A 24,619-nucleotide genomic window follows, 5' to 3' on the forward strand; every position below is an offset into this window, starting at 1 on the left:
AGTAAAATCCAACATCAGTGACACTGTCAATTCCCCTTATAAGTCAGATTAAATCTAGACATTTTCACTAGCAGAAGAGGTTTCTCAAGTGGTGATTCTGATTGAATTGCACTTTAAAAATCACTTCCCATAGGGCACCAACTATGAACAGTAGGAGATAGTGAGGACCAGCTTCATCTAGTACTCAAAAGGTATATCTGTATGCTGTCCCATGCCAACTCCCTTCCTCCATTGGCTAAAAAATGTTGCATACGTGTCTGAAATCTTATTATATATGGACAACGGTTAACAAGTATAAAACAGAATAAAAATCAATACCAAAGGAGAGCTGTATCTTTTAAAATAAAGTTGTTTGAATCAAACCATTTCCTGTTAGCATAAAACACCCACTCTATCATACTGCAAGATAACTGTAATCAGAAAGACTATGCCCTGCAAAAATGAAGTTCATTGTGAGGTGCTTAAGCAATGTGTCAATCCAGTGATATTTGCAGGTACAGCCATTTCCTCCAAACACCCATGCATTATTTTGATCCTAACAATTATTAATAGCTACCAGCCTAGCCTGGCTACTTCAAATTGATTCGCTGGAGATCTGGCGGAAGCAGCACTCACAGCCCAATCCTGAGCTGCCCAGGGTGCGTGGCTGCAGCGGCACTGAGAACGGCCGCTGCCGCATCCTGCACGTCTCAGCCTGCTGTGGATGGCGCCTCGGGAGAAGGGGACTTTCGTCCCCTTCCCCTGGGTATGGGAAGCAGCCCCGCAATGGGGCTACTCACTTTACCGCCGACCAAAAGGTTGGTGGTAAAAGGCGTTCATGTAGGGCGCTGAGCCCTACACGAATGGTCAGGATCTGATGGAGCTGAGCTCTACTGGACCCTTCTCCTGCCTCCACGTTCCCTCCCCTGGCACGCCTCCCACCTGCCCTCTCTTCACCCTCCCCACACCTCGCCTCTCCCCTCCTCCCTCCCCATGTCTCCCCACCCCCTCCCCACCCCTGCTTACCGTGCCGCAGCTCAGTGGTCCATATATGTATACATTTTGTGGTTAATAGGAAGAAATCATCTTCCTTTCAGGTACATTTTCATAGAACCTATGGATACAGCTTAGGGTTGTAAACAAGTAGTAAGAAATATTGCAGTGAGTGCCCCTTGAGGCTGGTGATGTTGCAAATGACCCAGTCAGTCACCTAGTCCAGTCTCCTCACACAGTACTACAAATGAAAAGGACTCCTGAACAAGTGCCTCTTCACAGATTTCCTCAGCAGCTGATTTCATTACTGAATTACTCTTGCAGTAAAATGTTTTCCCTAATGTTTAACCTAAATTCACTTTCCTGTACCTTAAAACAATTTGCTTCATGTTGTATCCTCAATAGATAGTGTGAAATTTGCTCCCATCTTTCTGGCATCCTTTCAAATACTTGACAACGATATATTGTCATATATATCAATATATTGTCAATATATGCCAATATATTCCTTCCTCTCCCCCCAATCTTCTCTCTTTAGGCTACACCAGAGGTTCCCAAACTCACAGCGAGAGTTGGAGACCTAGTAAGTGTTTGAGGGAAGGGGGCAGCAATGTGATTGGCATGATCATGCCACCACTGGAGAGGAAATGGTTTTGGTTTTTTTAAAACTTACTTTGTTGCTATGGCTCTCTGGAGGGTCTGTGACCGCTTTACAAGCCTCCTAGTGCCACCAAACTGCAGTACAAATTTTCTTCACGCTTTATTATTATGATTTGGATTATTAAACATTTAATCTTATAGCTAGTCTTAAAACTGAGAGGTGAGATTTGGACAGATCAGGTCTGGAAAACGGGCAGGTTCAAATCCTAACCCCCTTCCCAGACCCAGTCCTGTGGCACTGGTCTTTGTGAACCTTCGTCGGCTATTTAGCTAGCACAAGTCTGAGTAGACACCTTCACCGTGAAGGCTTACCCCAAGGTAAGGGAACTATTGTTTGCTTTCCCAGAACAGACCTCCACAACTTCCCTTTCCAGAGGTGCAGCGGTAGCCATTTTGGCACTGCTGCACCAGTGGGTGGGGGGAAGAATAGATTGGGCTCTTAGTGGACCACGTGCTGCATATGAGCCAGCAAAGCGAAGCAGTTGCAGAAATGCAAATACGTTGCTGGGCTTCATTAGCAGAGAGCCCAGAGCGCTCAAGTTCCTCTTGATACTGCACTAGTTGGAAATCACTTGGAGTACTCATCCAGTTGTGGGCACCATATTTTAAGGAGAACATAGGTAAGCAAGAAGGGGTCCAGAGGAGGGCAACTAACAGCCCAATCCTGAACTGCCCGCAGCGCCCAGGCTCGGTGGCTCCATGGAGGGCTGCCACCGGATCCTGCGCCTCCCACGCTATCATGGGAGGCACCTCGGGAGAAGGGGACGTTCGTCCCCTTCCCCCAAGTAAGGGAAGCAGCCCTGCAATGGGGCTACTCTCTTTAGCGCCGACCAAAAGGTCAGCGCTAAAGTAAAAGTGCTCATGTAGGGCATGCAGCCCTCCACAAATGTCTTGGATCATGCAGAGCTCAGCTCCGCTGATCCGCTTCTCCCCCTCCCCCCGGCATGCCTCCCGCCTGCCCCCTGGCATGCCTCCCCCCTCCCCAGAACACCTCCCCCACGCCCCAGGCCACACCCCCGCCTCCCATTCTGCAGCCCGGCGGTCCAGGAGACCGCCGAGCCATAGAACCTGGGCGACCGCCGCTCGCTAGCCCAGCTCTGATGAGTTCTGATGAGCCCAGGTGATGAGTTCTGCAAACATGCCTTACAGCACGTTTGCAACTATGGTCCGCAGCATGGAGCCATGCCACGGACCACAGGATTGGGCTCTAAGATGGCAAGTGGTCTGGAAATCAAGCCTTACAAGGAACTGTTAAAAGAGCTTGGTATGTTTAGCCTGGAGAAGACCAAGGGGAGATAAGATAGCAGTCATCAAGTATCTTAAATGTCACAGAGAAGAAAGGAAGACTTCCTTTCCGTGGTTCTTGAGGACAGGACTAGAACCAATGGACCGAAACTGCAGGGAAGCAGATTTAGGTTGTATTCCTGAGGAAAAGTGTCTGACCTGTAAAAGCTGTCTAGCCTTGGAACAGTCTGACATGTGCATTGTGGGCTTTCCTGCCTTAGAGGTTTTAAAGCAGAGGCTAGATGGACATGCTGTACTACCTGTGCTGAGCAGTGGATTGGACTTGATGATCCCCAAGATCCCTTCCAACTCTAATATTCTCTGATGTATATTGACAGCCCTAAATCAATAAATAAAATTATATTGAAGGGACAATGCCATGATTCTTGCTCTTCCATTCATTCATCTTGCATGTGTTGTGTGGAAAGGGCAAGATTCATAATTCTTTGGATTTTCATACAAATTTAATATCTCCTTTCTCTATTATTTTTAAAAGGCAAAAGAACACCAAAAGAATTTATTCTTTCTTATTAGATCTAAACTACATTTTACATTCAGTTTAGTTTTTTCTTTTAAAAATAGCAGCCAGACTGGGGTCACTGTAAATCTGACCGCAGTGAAGGTAGATAGGGGTGCTTTAACCGTACCTGCTGCCAAGACCCTGATCTGTATTAAGCCCCCTGCAATTGCTGTTTGCCAAGATGAAAAAAAAAAAAAAAAGATTGGTATGATGAGAGCTCCCTGCCCTCTGCAAATAGCAGATGCAGGCAGAGGGAGGTTAAAAAAATGCAAGTTATGAGCAGAATTTTAAAGAAAAATAAAATCAGTAATAGCAAGATAAAGGGGAGCAGAGAAATATGTGGACTTTTACACTACAATCCTGAACACAGTTTCCTGGGAGTAGATTTCACTGAATGCAATAGAACTTACTTCAGAGTAAGCATGCATAGGATTGCACTGTTAAAAGAGTATTTTCAAGTGGTGGTTTTTAAAACAGACTCCAGCTCCTTTATCCTTTTGACTACAAGTCTCTGGATTATGTTGTATCCTTCAAATGGTATTCATAGCCTTAATAGTGCTGTAGAAAAGTATGTCTGCCACCAGCGGGAACCCATCTTTGGCAGTCCTTTATCATATTCTTTGGCCTCTTTTGTAGTTTCCACTCTTCCTCCAGTCTTCCTATAAAGACAAATTCAAAGTGATTTTTGATTTTCCCATCCACTTTTAATGATGTGCCTTTGATGTTCCGCAAAACCACTGACTTAAAAATTTATATAGCCCCAAGTAGTCATAAACGCTGTTTCCTCCCACGCTCCTTAGTGACAAAATTGTTTATCCGGTTTAATGTATAATCATTATGTTTTTGCACTCATGCTCATTTCAGCTGTGATATCTCCTCTGCTAGAGGTAGTGGAACAATTATGCCTCAGCCCTCTGATGACGACTGGTGTTTCCGGAGAAAATGCTGGGGGAATATTAGATGATGATACACTGAGGATTTGGCAGCCAACCTATGGGGCAAGAATGCTACCAGTCAAATACTAAATATGAGAAAAGACTGGCTCCCTAGTGTACACTTTAACACTTACTTCTTCTTGTTCTGAATTTATTATTCTTTGATTTCCCCCAAAACCTTTGTACATAGCTAGTGCCAGATTTTCTGTATAGATAAAAATGGGATGCAGGCCTGCTCTTAAGTTTACAGTCTAAAAGGACAAGACACACAGGGGACAGGTAGTGGTGGAAGGAACAAGGACAGGAAGGAGGTCAAATGGAGAGTTGCAGAACAAAGTGTTACATAGACCCATGAAGAGGTTTTGCTTGCCAGGGAAAGCAAATGAATAAGGGGTCTCAGCAGGATCAGACCCTCTGAGCCTGCCCCCAATGATGGCGATGCACAGTGGCTAGTCACACAGCCCACTCTCCCCATGTTCAGTATTTGTCTGCAAAATAAGCTGGCTGGCTAATGGACTGGTGAGACTGCCAGTGGGCACAAGGAGTTCAGGGCACACTCCCCCCCAGCCATTTCCACCAATCTGCCGTTTGAGGCCAGCTGCCTCACCACATCCTGTTAGCAATCACATGTCCCCTGTAGTGTCTAGTTAGGAACTTAAAGTGGACCTTGCTTCAGATGGTTAATAATGAGAAATCTACATAGGCCAAAGGAACCCCATTCAATTTACAAATCCACCTCCACCACATTCTAATACCCATCAGTAACAATAAGATATTCATTTAAACAGTACACAAGAGAAGCAAAGGTGATTTATGGTATGGCTCATGATAACAGGTCTTATATACATCTACTCAAATGAAATAATCCCTGGAGGTTTGCCAAAGACAAGAAACTTTTTCCAGGATGCAAGTAGTATCTATTAATGCTATTAATCACATTTTTTTTCCTACCCTGCCTCCAGCAAGCTCAGGACACCGTACATGGTTCTTTGCTCCCCACCTATTTGATTGCTACAACTGCCCTGTGAGGTAGGCTAGACTAAAGGCCCAATTCTGTTTGAATCTTCACTGATGGTGCACAGATGCTGGTGCGATATCTGTCATATCCTGAGCCTGTCCTGGGAACACCGCAGTAAAGGCTGGTACAACAAAAGCAATGCCGGCACACCTCTATCCAGTAACACCCCCAGCATCCATGAAGACACAAACACAGCCTAGTAATCCATGAAGTGGCATCCTGACATCAGCACATCATCGATGTGACATTGACACATCATCAGTATGTCATCACCTTGGCATTAGCATGTCATCACCAGACATGGCCATGGCCAGAGTAGCATTAGTGTGTCACTACCATGACATTAGCACATTGTCCATGGGATACTCTTGTGTCATTGCCATGGTGTTGCTGCATAATTGTGGGACATCCATGAGATATCAGTGCAATGGATTTTACTCTGTCATCCAATCACTGCATCCAATTAGCCTCAACACTGATGGCCAGAGAAGCACTGCCAGCATGAACTGAATAGGCGGCAGGGCAGGTGCAGCACCAATGAGTGGCCAGTGCTTGGGGGGGGGCACTCCCCTTGCAAGCCGAATGAGCAACATGGCAACAGGCACCACCCCAACCAAGGGGGGATGCCTCGAGGACACTACACACAAATTCACACATACTGTGATCCAAGGATGCCACAGCAGACCCATCTACTACAAGGGTTACAGTGGCAACCGCAGCAAAGGGGCGAAGGTCCCAATTCTACCCCCCCCCCACCAGTGCTGATGCAGACACACCAAAAAGGCATGCACTGTCTGCTATGGTGCGAGGAGGCAACCTGAAGGTGAACAGGAGGCAAAAATGTTTATTACATACCTTCGCATAAGCCTTCAGGCCACCTATGGTTCTCCTGGGACATATGCCACCTGTTTCAGTGGTATATGTCTGAGGAGGGAAAATGGGTGGGGCAAAAGAGGGGATAAGATCTGGCATGTACTATTGACACCAGATCTATATTCTCCTTTCCTGCCCCTGGTTCCTCCCCTCCCTGCCCTGATCCTCCCCCATGGCCCTCTCCCCTGCTGACTTACTGGTACTGGAGGATTCAGGAATGCTGTAAGCCTGGTGCCACTTGCTGTTTCCAGCAGCAGCCTGGCAGAGCACTATAGAGCATCACATTTTGTGATGACATAATTTGGGCTATGTTGCCAGAACACAAATCCTGGCAGCGCAGCCCAATGATAGGATTGGGCTGAAAAACACAAAGAATGACTAGGAGCTTCTGCCCCCCAGGGTTCAAGTTCCCTCACCCCACTCACACAAACACACACATTAATGGAATACCTTTTTGAGCAGAGCCACCAGCAAGGGTAGAAAAATAGCTCCTTTGGAAGAGGGCAGCCTCTGCAGGAACTCTGCAGAACCACTGTTGAAACTCTTATGGCAATGGTGCAGTCCTGAAAAGAAAGAATAGGGTTCTGCTGAAAGTTTAGCCAGCATTAGTAATGGTTACAGTCCCTGGCATTTCCCAAGAGGGGGCACACACTCCCTGCTTTATGCTGTTTCAAAGGGAAATGATGGTTAGGCAACACAGTTGATAGTGGAGACACATTTGATTATCTTGGAGGGCAAGAATAGGGTGGGGGTTACAGACAAGAAAGGGGGATGCAGCATCAGTATACTGCAGCATGGGATTCCCTACCCCCGACCCTTTGCTTACCTATGTGGGGTGCATTGTCCCATTGTCTGGGCAGGGAAGAATAGGTTCTAGCTGAGCGTCTGTGTCTGGAGACCTTCTGGGGCAGAACACCTGAAATAAGAAATCTGAAAAGGTTGATCAAATATCTTGCCATACGTGATGTGAGAAACAAGAGCTTGTTTGTGCAAAGTGCTCCCTTGGTGAGCCAAGTGCCCTTTCACCATCACCAAGTTCCCCTCTGAGAGATGAGAGATATAGCCTCATATTGCATGTTGGCTCATCTGAGATGTGGTCTTTCTGGCAGGGGCTTTAGTACTGAGTTCTGTGATTGGCTGCCAAATGTGGTCTGTGTCCTGTGCTCCATTGTAAGGAAGCGGGCAGAACAGGGGGTGGCAAGAGGTGCAATTTTCTGCTGTTTTTGTCTTCCCCATTGTTCCTTCTGGGGTTCCTCTCACCTGTACCACCTCTGTCATTTGCAAGCTTTTTTTCGGTGTCAAAGGCATGTCTGTTGTCTGAAGGGGGGTTGGATATGGTGTACACTGACTTCTCCTCATCCCTCCCATTGTCCCTCCAACATCTTGTACCAATTTGTTGTTGTGCCAGCATATGTACAAATACACTGGTGTATCTCAGGGATAGGACTGGGCCTGAGTGTGTGCCTAGTCCAAGGTTACTCAGTGAGCTTCATGTTGGAATGGGTATTTGAATCTAGGTTTGCATCCAGCACTCTAACCACTATACCTCACTCTTCACTGTATCTCTCTGCAACAATCCGTGGTATAATCAAAGGTCTTTTAGAGTCTGAGCTGCATCTGGCATTAGAGCTTAAGTAAAATCAGTTATAGTGATTTTATTTTTTAGAGGCCCTAGAGCAGCAGTTTTCAACCGCTGTGACGCGGCACACTGGTGTGCCATGGGGCTGCCTCAGGTGTGCTGTGGGTCCAAGGAGTCAGGTGGTAGTGGCAGCAGCAGCAGCAGCAGCTGCGCGGGGGGGGGGGGAGAAGCAGTGGCTTGAAGCCTCGTGCAGCAGCAGGAGAGAAAGGGACAGCCGCGCAGGGGCTTGAGCGCTCCTGCTGTTGCTGGTGCCTGCCCCGGGCACTGATTGGGCAGCCAGCCAGCCAGCTAGAGAAACGTGGAGGGAGTGAGGGCGAGCAGCGAGAGGAAGGAAGGAGTGAGAGTGAGAGCGAGAGCGAGCCTGAAGGTGGAAGCAGGTAGGAGCCAGAAGCAGCTGGCTGGCAAGGGTCCTGGAGAGACCCTTTTCCTTGTCTGCAATGTCCCAGAGTGACCCTGCCTTTGTTGCCTCCCCTGGCAAGGCTTTGGCAGGAAGGGTGCTGGGCCACAATCCTCTCCACACTTACCTAGGAGTAAGCCCCATTTATTATAATGGGGCTTACTTCTGAGTAGACGCACGGAGGCTTGGTTGCATTCTTTCTTAAATAAATGAGCAGGCAAGTGATGCTTTTCTTCCCCCCACCCCACCTCCTCCCCTCCTGCACACCCCCCATCATAACTGCAGTTCACCCCTCTCTTTCTGCCCCTCCCCTCCCTCATCACCACCTTCCAAAGTTCAGAAGGTGCCTCCCATTCCCTTTCTCTCTCTCTCCCCCCACCCCAGTGAATCCTGCACTTGTTTCAGCCACATCGTCTCACTGTCCCTCACAGCACATTTCTGTTTCTCCAGTGTGCTCAGTCTCATCTCTCTTTGCCACTTCCTTGCATATCAGAGCACATCAACTGATAACAGTTTGAACAGACCTGCTTCAAAACCTTCCCAGAAACCACATACACCTCCTGACAAGCTTCTGGGGAATTTCTTTCATTGTCATGTAATGATCTAAGGCTGCCATCCTAACCATGCTTTCCTGAGAGTAAGCCCCATTGAACAAAATAGGACTTACTTCTGAGTAGACCTGGTTAGGCTTGTGCCCTTAGTTATGTTAATTAAATTAATTCTAACATAATAATGTAATTAAAAAGTAGTAGTGTGCCTTGACAACTTTAGTGCCTTGTCAGTGTGCTGTGAGCTGAAAAAGGTTGAAAATGGCTGCCCTAGAGGCTGCTGCCTAGTTTATAAATACCAAGGGATGTGGCTATAATGGGGATTGGACAGCAGTGCTCTCCCCCTAATAACAGCTTGTTTAACTCTTGATGCACATAGCCTCATCTACCCTGCCGGTTTTGCAAACCACCAAGCATTGAGCCACGACCCATTGGTGGGTCTCAGACCCACAGTTTGAGAATTGCTGCTCTAAATTATGCAAATTGTACGTATTTGATTTTGAGTTTGATTATGCCAGTTTGGTTTGTGATACAAATGCTGCTTGTTTTGACTAGTTCTGTTGAACTTTCATAACTATGAATGTTTAGTGCTCTGTAAATTCAGTTGTGTTTTTCCCAGATAGATAACTTTCAAATATGGAGCATTCTCTGTAGTGGTGTCATATAATATTAATGCTTCTGCAGAGACAAGGATATTTGTTAATGTGCAGGGATCATGACACTGAGAATAATTGTGCTTATGTATGCTTGCAGGAGTAGGCAAAAGTCAGGATCGTTATCAATCTCACCTATGAGAAAATTTCTTCCTAATTCCAATATGGCAGTCAGATACTGATGAGTGAGGACAAAAGAGTGCTGAAATTAAATTTGGTACGAAATCAATATTTAGCAACATATTGTACTCAAAATTGGAATGCTTTCCTTTTGGAACATTTTTTCCAAAGGATTTTTCCATTTGCAAACTTACCCAATGGGAAAAATCAAATTTTGCTTCTGAAATTTGAGTTTGAGGAACATTTTGATTCTTTTTATTCATATATTAATTTAATGCATTTGTACCCCTCTCTTCAGTTGACAGCGCTCCCAGAGAGGCTTACATAAAATCAAGCAATGGGGAAATAGTGGCTACAGAAACTGTGTGAGGGGTTTATGCCTCATTGGCTTCTCCTCCTCACAGAACAGGTGGTTTTCTATGGCCACTATGAGCAACTGTTACCCTGCACATGCCCAATCTTGTCTGATCTTGGAAGCTAAGCAGGGTCAGGTCTGGTTAGTATTTGGATGGGAGACCGCCTGGGAATACCGGATGTTGTAGGCTTATACCATAGCCTTTCGAGACTGAAGATTGCCAACCACCATGAGGGAGGGGGCTTCCAGGCAGCTTGGAAGATATCAGCAGATGGAGGGGGTGATGATGGCTCTTCACCTACCTGGCTTTCCCCCCCCCCTCCTCCGGACAGTTGGGATAATTGTAGGATGATATTGCTCAGTAGCAGCTTGCCAGATTTAACAGGTTGTATCTAAACTTTCAGGAGGAGGGCAGGAGGTCTGGTCTAGAGGGAAGAGCCTCCATTTGCCTGAAGATTAACATCCACAAGGTCGCCAGTTCGAGGCCACCGGCACCATGCGACCTTGAAGCAGCTGGCAAGCTGCAGCTGAGCTGTTCCATCTGCTCGGAGCGTGGGAGGATGGAGGCCAGAATGTGAAACCAGATCGGAGTGTAACAGCTTGAATGTGGTGGTTCTTGAAAGAGAGAACCTTCTTTCAATTTGTAAAAATCCCTGCGTGGATTTAATAAGCCTGCCTGTGTAAACCGCCTTGAATAAAGTCTTGAATAAAGACCAAGAAAGGCGGTATATAAATACTGTATATTATTATTATTATTATTATTATAAACTTAAGCAGTGCTATCAGAGTTCTTAATCTACAGTAGGATTACCCTGTCCCTCCTTCCCACTGCAGCTCCCTGTGGCCTCCAAAATTCTGCTCTTTTTCTGCTCTTGTTCACACTCCAGAACAGTGTGGGATGGGATTAGGGGAATGGAACAGAAGGGGGAAATTGGCAGACATGGAGGAGGACACACTGAAGAAGCATTTAACGCTTTGCCACTCATGAAATCACATTTGGAATCAACCTCATCCTTGTACAACATGGTGCTACCTGTGACATTGACAGTGTAGCTGCAAGTTTACTTTAATGCTTTCAGGTGAACTTACAGAAGACTCAGGGTCCAATCCTCTCCAATTTTCCAGTTCCTGTGGTGGGAAAGCAGTCACAGAGGCCTCCTCAAGGTATGGGAACATTTATTCCCTTACCATGGGGCTGCATTGCGGCTGCAATGGTGCTGGAAATTTGGATAGGATTGGGCCCTCACTTAGTATTTGGACAGGCATCTGGCTCAAAATGGTTTATTCTAATGTGAGAATGAAAACATAAGGAATATACATAACCACTGCCTTATTCTTCTCACTCCCACAGAGACAAGGTGCTGGAGCAACAAATGGAAAAGACAAGGCAGATGGTGAAAATGGTAAGATCTTGCTGGGTCATATTTGATGATGGAGACTCCTGTAACACAATACTGTACATTCTCACTTGCAAGTAATTTCCATTGAGATGTCCTTTCACTTTATCCCTACTAAGTGTGTTTAGGATTGCTGATTGAATCAGGCTTTTTATTTTTTTTAAAAAAAGTTTACTTTGTCTTTGAGAGTTCCCCTAAGATGAATTTCTAAAACTGATTGATTTTAACCATTGACAAAAAAAGTATAAAACCTTTTCCGCCAGCATATAAACTGGTGCAAATAACATGCCTCAAAGATTCTTCATTCACTGAATGAATGCTTTCAGAATCCAATCATCGGCTGCCTCATTCAGATCACATAGTATTCTTTGATTACCCATAGTTCTCTGGGGCCATCCAGTTGTTATAGCAGGACATCATATTCCTTAATGATGCTTTAAAAGCATCATAATATGAAAATTTTCTGAAAAACAGAGATATGCTCAGTGCCATTCCTTCTGAAGTTCTCTGTCTTTGAAATGTAGTAGCACTTGAAAAACTCTCAATGGCTCAGGTGAAAAATGAACATACCAGAGCTGTTTTGGTTTGGCTCAAGTGATCCTACCTATAAGTGAGTAGAGCTCTTTAAAAAAAAAAAAAAGTGTTCTGACAGCAAATGCCTTTTTTGAGGATCAATTTTGTGGTTCCTTAAAGGCAAAGTGCAGTAAGACAGAGCAATTGTGAATGCCAGTGGCTCTTCCTTGCACAAACAATGCAGATCAAGTGAAGAGATACACCTGTTGCTCTCTTAAAGTATATCCAATGAATAGCTGGTGGTACCTTTGGTTCAAGTCTGCAGAATAAAATAGAAATACAGTTTCCCTTGGAAAGACAAGGCCTTCATGGCAAAACAAGATGCCTGGCATCTGCTACACAGCAAAAGAGCTATACCAAATTTTGAGCACTCTTTTTTTAAAAGACTAGATTGTTCTATATTTTGAGATTGACTCATTAGGCGACGCAAAGTGTAATCTTTTGCTTTTACTTGCCTAATAAGGATAGATGACTTTCTCTTTGGTGCTGTTTATATAAGACCATAATGAAACACGATGTTCCCCATAAAATTAAGTCATGCACTTAACCCAAATGAAAGGAGACATGCATGTTTTGGGAAAACCCCTTTTCTTTAAGTGCAACTCATAAGAAACAGAGCCGTTTATACAGCACACATTTGTTTTCATTTGTCCAGCCTAGCTAAGATATTTCAGTCTTTACTGCCTTTGATAAGACTGGCAGGACATGTTTTATGTGCGCCTTCTGTCACGGAAAATAACACCACTAACGAAAGAAGTCTTGTCCCCCTCTGCCTGTTCCTCACGCACACCGTTTTCTCACTCCCACAATGATGTCATCAACATTACATTTTTACGTAGCTCAGCACTTGCCGCCACTCACCTCCCTTCACACCAGCCTACACACCACTTGCATAATTTACAAGCTGCTGTCATGCAAACAGTCTAGCATATTTTGCAAGTGGAAAACTGTGTCTCTGCCAAAAGGAAACTGGCTTTCAAATTCATCATTCTCCTTGCTCCCCTCCAAAAGCGTGCAAAATTACAATCCTGCGTGGTTTGTTTTCTCAAAAAGAAAGCAGTGTATTCTCATTTGGTGCTTGGAATCTCCCTTTAGATAACCATAACTGTGATTGTATGATAAAAGAATAGGTCATAATTTCCATAGCTTTCTAGGGACTAACCTAAGAAGAAAATACAATAGAGTTGCATCAATTCCCCTAGAAAAAACAAATTTGTCTTGTGTTGCTTAGGTGATAATGGAAGACTGTGAAAGAAATCATTCTCCCCTCGAGCCCCCATCTTCTGCTATCTCAACACAAAGTCTTTTTTCAAAGGCACACTGCACTGCAACAACATTGGAAAGCCATCAGTCACACTGCACTGGGATGGAGCTGTCTCTGTTCCCACTTCATCAATACCATAGCACTCACTGGACACAAGAGAGGTGGCCCTTGGATCCACAAAACGAATCCTAAGGCTCATGCCAAATAAGCTGACTGTGTACATTACATGGTTTATGACTGCCTGATAAAGGTCCAATCAGCTGTGTGGATGGATGGGAGAGCACTGTAAGATGCATCTCTCTGTGCACCTGCTGTTGTTGGCATCCTTCAGTCTCGGAAGACTATGGTGTCATGCTCTGAATGGTGGTTCTGGAACAGAGTGTCCTCTCCAGTGCATGAAGCCTGGGTAAAGTAGGTATGGAGGATAGGCTGTTACCCATGCAGCAAATCCCCCCTCTCCCTGTCGCTGAAATGGTCCAATGGAAAGGCAGAGGCCAATACGGTTGGTTCCAGCGGCATCGCAGGAGTTGCCAGAACGTGACTGTGTTCAGCCATGAACTGCCTCAGGGACTCCGGCTCCGGATTTTGCCTCAAGGTTGACTCCTGAAGCCTTTTCCATAACTGGATGTAGCCACAAGGCAGTGGAGGTTTGGGATCAGAGTTTTCCTTCTCTCAGATGAGCTGCCTTCCCAGGCTGATGAGTCCCATCTACCTGGTGGCTGTTTAGTCACCTCTTACGACAAGTACAGCCAAACTGAGGGCCTATTCTTATCCCCAGCCCCCAGGGGTTCACCTGCACTAGAAAGATTAACAGACGCACTGCAATGATCACTAGATGCAAGAAGCCTCTTGCTTCTGCTTTAAGAATAGTAGCAGCCTCCTTGGTAGAGTCTTACAACCTAATCTGAATCCTTTGAACTGTGATAAACTGCTTGACAGTGCACAGATTATGTAAGGGGGGTGGAGAGAAAGGGTGCTTAAAACTCACAAACTGTCTTCTGACTGCACCCTAATTTTAAGCAAGCAGTTCTTCATCTGAAGCTTGCTCAGAGTGGTAGCTAATTGTATACCCCAGCCCCCTGCTCTTCTTTTTCTCTTAGCAAAACCCTGCTGCAGGCCTGTGTTAGAGCCGTGATAGGAAGTTGCATATGGCCTTGTAAAAAAATAAGCTGTCATCACTTGTCGAGAGCTTGAACCCAGTGTCAATATTAGACAACACTGCCATCACAAAAGATAGGATGCGGGTGCCTCTGCTCTGCACTGCCCTGAAGCTTCTGCAGTGGTGAACCTGCCATTAAATGAACGGGCAAATGCTCTGGGCTCAGAAAACACTAGGGAAGCTTCTGGAGGCTTCCCCCATGCATCCTGGACTCACCTGAGGCTTCGTGTGCTCCAGGTGAGTGGGGGGGGGGCAGATTTGTGTGTGGATTTGCACACAGGGGCAGCATCCTGAGGGGGATACAAATGCGGTCCTTTGCCCTGGGGCGTGGGCTGGGGAGGTCCGCTACTAAGCTTCTGCACATGTAAATATCTTTCTTCATTTTGAATATAAGAGACAGGTTCATGTAAGCATCTCTTTGTACATGTAAAGTTACCCCATCCCAGAAAATGTAGAAGAACTAGTGATAGGGAAGCTCAATACTTTGAAGCCGTTGGGCCCACAAGGAGCTTGCAGTGATAGTCTGGGTATCAAATTCCAAAAGAGATGGAAATTGCAATTCATTTTGTTTGGCTATATATGAAATTGTTTTCTTGGCATATTTTGGCCTCTACTTCCTGGGACCTGCAGTTGTTCTGCTTTGGAAATGAGAGTCAGGACTGCCTTGAGTACATGATTTATAGTACTTGTGATTAATGCACTCTGCGCTCCGCAAAATTGGCTGTATACTGATAGAGCATAAAATATTCATAACAATTCTCCATCTGGCAGCGACCAGAGATGGGGTCTTTTCCCCTGCAGTCAACTTTCCATTATGGAACAGATTGGTCCACCTCATGCAGCGCAGCAATGCTAATAAGAATGTATGCAAACAGAAGTTAGTGACAGATAACAGTCGGGTCTATACTCAATATAATGCCACCATTGATTAGCTAAGGGCACAATCCTATCCTGCACTGGAACAGGCAAGCCAGGAGGCTTGTGCTATATCCAGCGCAGGATAGTGGCCATAAGCAGCTCCCCCAGAGGTAAGAGGAAACAGTTCCCCTTACCTCTGGGTAAGGGCTGCTGGCTCCATGGGTCTCCTTGAACCTGTGCCACCTCTTGAAGTGGTGGGAACAGGGGTTGGGATCTGGCATAACTGCCAGGTTCCAGTCCCACCTCCCACTCCCTGCCCGGCCCCCAGGGCCACCCACTGGCCGCCCTCCCCCCGCCCAGGAACACCTCCCTCCTGCCGCCTCCCCCCATCTACCTTTGCTGCTTGTGTCGGCCCAGCTGGGCTGACACAAGCCTCAAAGAGGAAGCCAGCATGGAGGCATATGTCAGCCTGGCTTGGCCTGGTCTGGCCTCCTCTCCTTATGGCACGTTTGCAACCCTCCTGGGCCAGCACAAGGGACTTGCGTCGGCCCATTCCCAGGTCAGGATTGCGCCCTAAGGCTGCAAACTACACACATTTACCTAGGAGTAGGCCCCACTGAACCCAATCAGACTTATTTTTGAATATACATGCATAGGACACATAAGGAACTCAAAAAGTCAGAGAGGTGAAATCTATGTCTGTATCATATTACTAGGAACTGCAACATAATTGCGCATCTTAGCAGTAAAGAGTCAACACATAATATTTCCACTTTTTACAGTGTTCAGTGGAGGACAGATTCTCAGAACTAAGTACAGTCAGGTCTCTTTATATGCAAATTTGCTTACCTGCAAGGGGCAGAATTGCCTCCTACTCTTGTTATCTGCAACTCTGTTCTCATAATCTGTGAATACTGTGCTGGTGCACTCAGAGTGGGGGTGAGCTTGGCACACCTATGAGCAGGCAGGGATGAGAGAGGTTACGGGACGAAGAGACGAGACCTGTGCAGGAGCAAGAGGAAGAGATACCTGTACTGTATACAGCCAATGGGAGAGGGGTATTGGCCCGTGGAGAATAGGATTCATTTGTGTCCGCTTCCAGACTTGCACCAAAGTCTTAGGCATCATCTTGCGAATTCCAGCTGAACCTTCACAACCCTGGTAATGATGAAAGGCCAATGATGAGAGACCTCTGGAAGGCTGCTCTGGGGCTGGGGCAAGCCCAAGGAAGGTGCCAAGAGATAGGTGGAAGAGCAGGACAGGTAAAGCAACCCCCTCCCCAGTGAGGGTCTCGTTATTGGGCCAGCAACCGTCAACACACCAATGGAGATCCAGCACGGAGAAGGAAGCATTAGATGTTGGAGATGTTGATGAGCCCACACTGTTACCCAGTCCCAAAGACTTCAAGTTAAGATTCAGGTTCATGGTGAAGAGGATCCCCTGGAACCTAACCCCATTTTTCCCATACACTCAGTAATTCAGAATCCACTAATTCAGTATCTGCTAGGATTTCCTGGAGTTTAACCTTAGTGGATAATGAGAACAGATTGTATGTGACAAAAAACAGAACAAAGACCAAGAGAGAGACCTTAGCTGAAACACATTCAGAACCCAATCCTATCCTTTCTCTCCATCCCCCAATGGTGCAGCCGTGCAAAAAAGGCATGCACTGTATGGGGGGGGGAGTGGATCAAGAGGCTTTGGAGGGGAAAGGTTCAAGTAGATCCAGCAACCCAGTACAGGCCTCTAACTCTCTGTAACCACCTACTCCACAATGGGTCTCCTTGACCTGTGCCAGCTCTGTAACTGGCACAAGTCTGAGGAGAGAAAGGTGGTGGGGGCTACATTTGCCTTACCTCCTCCGATGGATCCAGCAACACCCTGGGAGTGCTGCTCCATGCTCCACTAGCAGCCCTTTTATGACAGCAAAACCCTCTTCTGCCCCCAACAGGGGTGGACAGATTGGGCCCAGGAATAGGGTGGGTTTGGCAGCAGGGCCCAATTGTCCTTCACAGGTCCATCCAGACTCAGCAGCCAGGCACAGGCTTATCCCGGGGGAAGGGAACAAATAATCTCCAAGACCCAAAGTCCCCCATTGGATATAGCAGGTGCCATGTTGGCACAACTGCCTTGCCGAACGGGGAATTAAGTAGGATTTGTTGCAATTCACTGGTCCATCCATCCCAGTGCTATCTATTTTGATGGGTAACAGCTCCACAAAATCTCAGCAGACGTCTTTCCCAGTCTTGCTACATAACATCTTTTTACTAGAGATGCTGAGCTTTGGATCTGGGATTCTTGTGAGCAATAGCATGCAGCTGTTTCCTTAGAGTGATTCCTATTTTCCCAATGAGATAACACCAATGAAAAGAATATGGTCATCCTTATACCTAAGAGCTGCACAGACTGGGGCATCATATTAACCAGATTGATTCAAAGTTCCCTCCCCACTCCTGACCAGCAGTGATCAGTGCTGAAAATGATAACTTTCAGGGACTGCATGCATGAAAGCAGTGGATGGGTAGCCCAATCCTATGCTACCCCGAGCGTGCGGCTGCAGCAACACCAAAAATGACTGCATCTGCATCCTGAGTGCTAATTGGGCAGCGTTGGCAGCACCTTGGGAGAAGGGAACTTTCATTCCCTTCCCCCGGGTAAGGTGAGTAGCCCCGCAATGAGGCTACTCGATTCTACGGCAACCCTTGGATCTCTGTAGAATCAAGAGCCTCCATGTTGGGCAGTGGGCCCAACACAGAGGCTCAGGATCCAGTGGAGCTCTGCTCCATGGGTCCCACCACCCTTCCAGCCCGCTTCTCCCCCCAGCACGCCTCCTCCCCACCATCTTGCATGTATTAAAGTCTCTCTCTCTCTCCCTGACTAAAGGTGCAATATGACACAGAACATGGACATAAGTTCCAGTGTAGTTTGTCAATAGGCCTTATTTGCAAGCAAACATGCTTAGAAGGTGATATAAATATTTTAGGTTTCAGCATGACAATTTTTATGCACTGATTATAATTCGTCTTAACCTAATTTTAGAGATTTTAGAAATGGGCTATGTCAGAATGCCAGATGCAAGGGAGGGTACCAGGATGCAGGTCTCTTGTTGTCTTATGTGCTCCCTGGGGCATTTGGTGGGCCACTGTGAGATACATGAAGTTGGACTAGATGGGCCTATGGCCTGATCCAGCAGGGCTGTTCTTATGTTCTAATGATACAATGTTGTACCATTGATACAAACATATTGTAAAGTGATGCCAACATATCATTCTCTGTGCAGTCTTAATAATATTTGATAGGGAATATGAAATATTTTAGCATTATAGAAAAGCCTTGGTTGATAGTCCAGATGTTTTTATTCCAGCACCATGTTTCCAACGGTGGCCAGCCAAAGGCTCTGAGCTCAGAGGGAGAGCACAATGCCCTGTAGCAAAGGAGTCACACACGTTAGCATCCAGAGTAACACTTCAATGAATGGGAGCTCTCTCTGTGAATACAAACATTCTCCAGAAAGAGCATTCTGCTTGTGCAAGGAGCCCTGGTGTAAATGGAAGGGGGCCTTTGCATGAGCAGAACACTGCTTCTGTTTTCATAAGGAGCTGACACTCATGGAAGCATTACTATGCGCGACACCCACAGTCTTGCACTGAGTCAGAGGGGCAATGTGCAGAAAAGAAACAGGTTCCTAGACATATTAGTTTGCCTCCCTAGATTTGCTCCTTTTGAAGAAATTGGATGCTACATGGAAAGAAAGGACACTTTATTTATACAGGTATTTATATAGCGCCTTTCTTTGGTCATCAGATTTCTCCTCAGACTTTAATCCAAGGCGGTTTACATAGGCAGGCTGTTCTAAACCCCTGTAGGGATTTTTACAATTGAATAGTTTAGTCTTTCATAGAACTCCTTGTTCCAGCTGGATTCCTTCCCGGTCTGGTCTCTCTCTGGCCCTTCGCCTCCCACGCTCCACTTGACGGCAACTCCTCTCTGCCGCCGAGGGTCAGCTCATCAGTATATCAGCGTGTCGTCAGTTCTCGGGTACTTCCGGTTGTTTCGAACTGGCAGCCTCAGATCTTCAGGCATACAAGGCAGCAGCTCTACCAACTGAGCCAGACCTCCTGCCCCAACTTCCAACACTGGTGGTGGGGAAGTGTCACCCCCACTTAAGAATTTTTGCATATAGAAAGTGACTGAACACATACTATTGTATGGAATGATCCTGCCCACCCTTTCTCCTCTGGACATAGGATCAGTGCTGTTCTCTTTAACGGCATTGATTCCCTGTTTGGAGAGTATATCGAATGCAGGCATACCTGTCCCCTCTCCACAATTAATCAGTTCGCTCAGAAAGGTCAGGGTCAATCATATGTTCATGTGGAAAGAGAGCGATGATCAATGCACAGACCTCTGGACTGGGGTCAAGTGAACCTCAACTGTATGCAGTGAAAAGTGCATACTGTTCTTTGCTGATTGATTATTAAAAATATTTATATACCACTGTTCAGAAGGAAAATTTCACAAAGCTGATTGCATTGCAAAATAAATAAAAAGATTTATTCCAGAAGTCTTGCAATCTAAAAAATGGCACAGAAAAGGCACTGGCAGTGCCACTAGAAAAGGCAACATGCGGCAATGGATAGGGACAGCTGCTCTTCCACAACTTCAATTGTGTTCAAAAAATGTGGGAGTGGAAATTCTGAAAAGAATCCCTCCTGCCAAAAGATTTCAAAATAGATATAAATGTATATAGACATGAAAATAGAATAAGGTTGAGTTGAAAATTTTTCCAGTGAGCTAGAGCAAGGCTTACTTTGCTTCCTCTGCAGACCAGTACCTGAATTTTTCATCAAATGACTGTATATCTTCCAAATCCCAGGGGTTTTCATTCCTTCCCAGAGACCAGTACCTCATTAAAAATAGTACATGCGAAGGCAGAATCATGGCAATGATTGTACAGCCTGCCATATTCTCTCTGTGAACTTCACAGGAAGTTTTTGTTTCATGTATCATTTACGATGTTCTACATTGATTCCACCACAGACTATTTCCTATCCAAACCAAAGAATATGAGACTAAAAGCATTCAGCTTACCACACTAATATATGGACTTTTTCCAATGCGAATTGCCTTTCATATGGGCATCTTCTGTTCTTTTGATTAAGTTTTAAGAAATGTGCATAGAAGATCAAGTTCAACTGTCCAAACAAGGAAAAATCCAAAATACCTAATTCAACCCAAACTTCTTTTTATGTCTAATTAAGTTGAACTATTTGTCTATAACTACTACTCAGCTGTTTAAAAAAAAACTGTAAATAAAAATTATTAACTATAAATTATTAGCATTAAGTATATTTATATAGCATTTTTCAACAAAAACTAGTTCACAAAGCTACTGACATAGCAAAACCAATCAATCAATGGTTCCCTGGCCCCAGAGGGCTCACAGTCTAAAAAGAGGCTGAAAGACATCAGTCATTGTTCCCTTTAACCCAGGGCTTTTCAAACTGGGGCGTCAAACTGTCCCCTTAAGGGACAGGGGTAGCCTGGAGGCAGGGAGGAGGCAGCAGCATGATCCCCAGGATCGCGTCGCCCAGGGGGGCTACAGGGGCTTGGGTGCACTTACCCAAGCCTCCTGCAGCCTCCCCAGTCTGCAGGGAGCCCGGCGCGACCTGCAACAGGGCTCCCCACAGCAGTGAAAGTAAATGCGGAGCAATCGTGCTCCACTTCCACAGCTTTAACCGATTTCTGCCCAGCCCACAGGTGTATACATTTGATCCCTGTTGCATATATGCAACGTTGGACAGAAATGGCGTAAGCTGTGCTTCTGGCCACAAACTGGCCCCTCCATCACTCACTTATCTGCACTGGCAGAAAGTCTGGGTGTTTGCGGCATACTAACGGAGCCTCTGGCAGTTTCCACCAGCCGCTCCATAAAGTGATGTTTGCACCATCACCAGGTGACTTGGACTTCAATCCTTTGCATGTCTACTCAGAAGTAAATCCCATTATAGTAATGGGGCTTACTCCCAGGTAAGTGTGGATAGGATTGCAGCCCTATGGGAGTGGTTCACTAGATCTGCTGTCATAAATGGCCCATAGGATTGGGCCATTAGTGTAAGTACTGGAGGTGGCAGTCAAGAATTAGATCTCTTTATAAGATCCTATTGCAAGATTTGGGGAGCAAAGAGAAGGGTTTTCAAGGATAATGCCAGGCTGTTTTTATCCAAAGAACACAGGATTAACCACACTAGTGGTGTTCCCAGAGCAGGAGCACAGTGCTATGTTTTACAGGCGCCTTAATGCACTGTGTAAGCACCCTCCCACCTTCAGAGCAATTTCAGGTGGCAGGAACAATGAGGAGGAGACACTTCCACATTGCTCTCATTGCCCAGAATGGCTCTGAAGGCAAGGGGGAGGGGCCATTTACATGGCGCATTACTTGCAAAACTTAGTGCTGTACTCCCCTCTGCCCTTCTGGGAATGCTACTGATCACAGCCACAGGTACTCTGCTCAGAATCATTCTGGAGTTTAAGAGAAGGCAGGCCATTGGTTCAACCTTATGTTCTTAACATGTACCACCAGTGTATCCAGTCTTTTATGCAACTTTAACATTACACCCAATAAACCCCAAATAGGTAGCTTATAATGATGGTGAAATGCAGAAGGAAAGAAAGAAAGATATTCTTCTCATCCTCATCATTTTAAAAATAGCAACACCATTTTTTATTATAACTACATAACCTATTTCTTTTTATTTCCAGTATGTTTTTCCTTCCTAAGATGATTTGGTTGAGCAATGCTAAAAGCCTTTGAAACTGATGTCATTTTACCTGCTGATAATACGATAAGATGTTAATCATCATCATCATAATCTTTGGAAGCCTTTTTTATGTTTCTAATGTGTGCAGCTAGCATAATACATTTAGTTTGATGCTCCAAAATTGCCATGTAATTTGGCATAATTGGAAGACTCTGTTCGAGAGAGTGACAGGATTTAGAATAACAGGAAAGTCATAAATTAGGAGTAAAGATGTGTGTCTTTTTACTTACATTGTCTGGAAGAGAGCCACAAAATACTGGAACAATCCACATTGATGTCAGTAGGGAGAAGTCATTTTAATCTGACTACCCACTGAGTTCAATCCCCTCTATTGTTCTTGATACAAATACAAGGCAGCATTTGGAATGTACATTCTTTCAGAGTAGATGGTTTATTTATTTGCCACATTTCTATCTCATTCTTCCTGCAAGGAGCTCATAGTTGCATCCACAGCTTAACCGCCAGCCCAACTATGAGGTGAGCAAAGCAGAGTGGTACCAGCTTTTCAAAGCCTGATAGTCATTTAACAAGAATCTTAGATATCATATTTAGGGCACAATCCTAACCAAGTCTACTCAGAAGTAAGTCCTATTTTGTTCAATGGGGCTTACTCTCAGGAAAGTGTGGTTAGGATTGCAGCCTTTGTAACTTCTTCACTGTGCAGCAACTTACTAATACAACTGATGGGCTTGATGAAGTGTTACCAGTTCCCCAATGTCTGGTTTAAAGTCACTTAGCAGGAGTCTTAGATAACCACATTTAGCAAACTGGAGTCTGAAACTGAAAAGAGACGCCTGAAGGGGGACATGATTGAGACATACAAAATTATGCAGGGGATGGACAGAGTGGATAGGGAGATGCTCTTTACACTCTCACATAATACCAGAACCAGGGGACATCCACTAAAATTGAGTGTTGGGAGGGTTAGGACAGACAAAAGAAAATATTTCTTTACTCAGCGTGTGGTCAGTCTGTGGAACTCCTTGCCACAGGATGTGGTGCTGGCGTCTAGCCTAGATGCCTTTAAAAGGGGATTGGACAAGTTTCTGGAGGAAAAATCCATTATGGGGTACAAGCCATGATGTGTATGCGCAACCTCCTGATTTTAGAAATGGGTTATGTCAGAATGCCAGATGCAAGGGAGGGCACCAGGATGAGGTCTCTTGTTATCTGGTGTGCTCCCTGGGGCATTTGGTGGGTCGCTGTGAGATACAGGAAGCTGGACTAGTTGGGCCTATGGCCTGATCCAGTGGGGCTGTTCTTATGTTCTTATGTTATGTTCTTATGGAGTCAATTTCTTTGCTTGGAGAGGGTTGGATGACCATGCTAAAACCATGTTTGACCAAATACAGTGTTGGAAATACAGAAGGGAGCTTCTTAACCGCTGTCCACAGTACATGATAGTGATAGGAAATGTCTTTCTGTAACCAAAGCTCTTGGTACCGTTTCTTAAACTTTGGTTTCAGCTCAATGTCATTTTGTAGCTCAGTTAGTTCTTCCTCCACTACCCCAACTTCTTCAGTATCTGAAAATGATTTATAATCCAAGACGGAATTTCCACTGAAAGAAGATCCTCAAAGTACTTAGACTTATTTTCATGCAGCATATCCAAATGGTCACAAAAAGACTTACAGATTGTCATCTTGTATCCCACCCAGCTCAGGCAGGCTTGGAAATCAGTATAGCTCACAACGGCCTACATTGCACTGGCATAGAGTTAACTCTGAAATAAACATCCATATGACAGATTTGGGCTTAATAAGATTGACCTCATTTCCTTGCAACTGCACATTCATTTTGCAGATAGTTCTGATAAATAAGCAATGTTGTGCCTGACCTCTTTGAGTTCATCACTGAGCAAAGCATTTGTATCTTCCACAACACAAAATAGTGCTCAGAATGCAACCCAGAGATTGAAATAGGCCCCCTGCACTGGCCCAGGAGTGTTGCAAATGTGTTGTAACTCACGTGCATGGCTACTCGAGAGCTGCTAGCCAGTGTAGAGGCTGCACTGGCTCCCTGAGGCAGCATCTAGCCTTGGGCAAGGTGAGTTTGTGCCAGCCTGGGAAAGCTAGCACAGGAGGAGGGAGAGTGTGGCAAGAGGGCAGATCAGAGGTGTGGAGGTGCTATTTTAGGGCATGCGGAGGGCATACTGGGAGGCGGATTGGGCCTGGGGAAGGGGTGGGATCAGCTGTGGCAGTGCAGGCCAAAACCTAACCCCCTGTCCCTGGCCTGAGCAGCCTTACATGGGCTGCTTGGATTTGCACCAGTGAATTCATTGACATAGATCCAAGTAGTCCCATATAGATGGCTGGAGCATTAGTTGGGGTAAGGGGAAAAATATTCCCTTACCCCTAGTTGCCCTCCAGCAACCTTCTAACCGGCACTGCACAAAGTGCAGGCCATTTAGCCTTCCTGTTCTAGCACAAGTTAGGATTGGGCTGCCCACAATACAAAATATTGACTCGCCTTTAGCATCTGTTCTTAGTTGCCTTGCAAAAAACCCTGGAGCCAAACTTTTATCTTTTATAAAGTACAAATAAGCTAGAAGCAAAGATTCATTGCCTGGCAAA

General features: G+C 45.6%; 1 protein-coding gene across 1 annotated transcript in view; it reads left to right on the top strand.

Annotated features, from left to right (window-relative positions):
- Window positions 1–2,844: 2,844 nt before the first annotated feature.
- PCP4 (Purkinje cell protein 4) overlaps window positions 2,845–24,619 on the top strand; it is a 54,724-nt gene continuing 32,949 nt past the window's right edge. The window contains exons 1-2 of the mRNA XM_066621296.1: window positions 2,845–2,896; window positions 11,285–11,377. Coding sequence (XP_066477393.1) covers window positions 2,845–2,896; window positions 11,285–11,377 — 145 coding nt within the window. The remainder of the gene's footprint in view (window positions 2,897–11,284; window positions 11,378–24,619) is intronic.

The sequence above is a fragment of the Tiliqua scincoides genome, chromosome 3 (assembly GCF_035046505.1).
Source record: "Tiliqua scincoides isolate rTilSci1 chromosome 3, rTilSci1.hap2, whole genome shotgun sequence".
Taxonomy (NCBI): Eukaryota; Metazoa; Chordata; class Lepidosauria; order Squamata; family Scincidae; genus Tiliqua; species Tiliqua scincoides.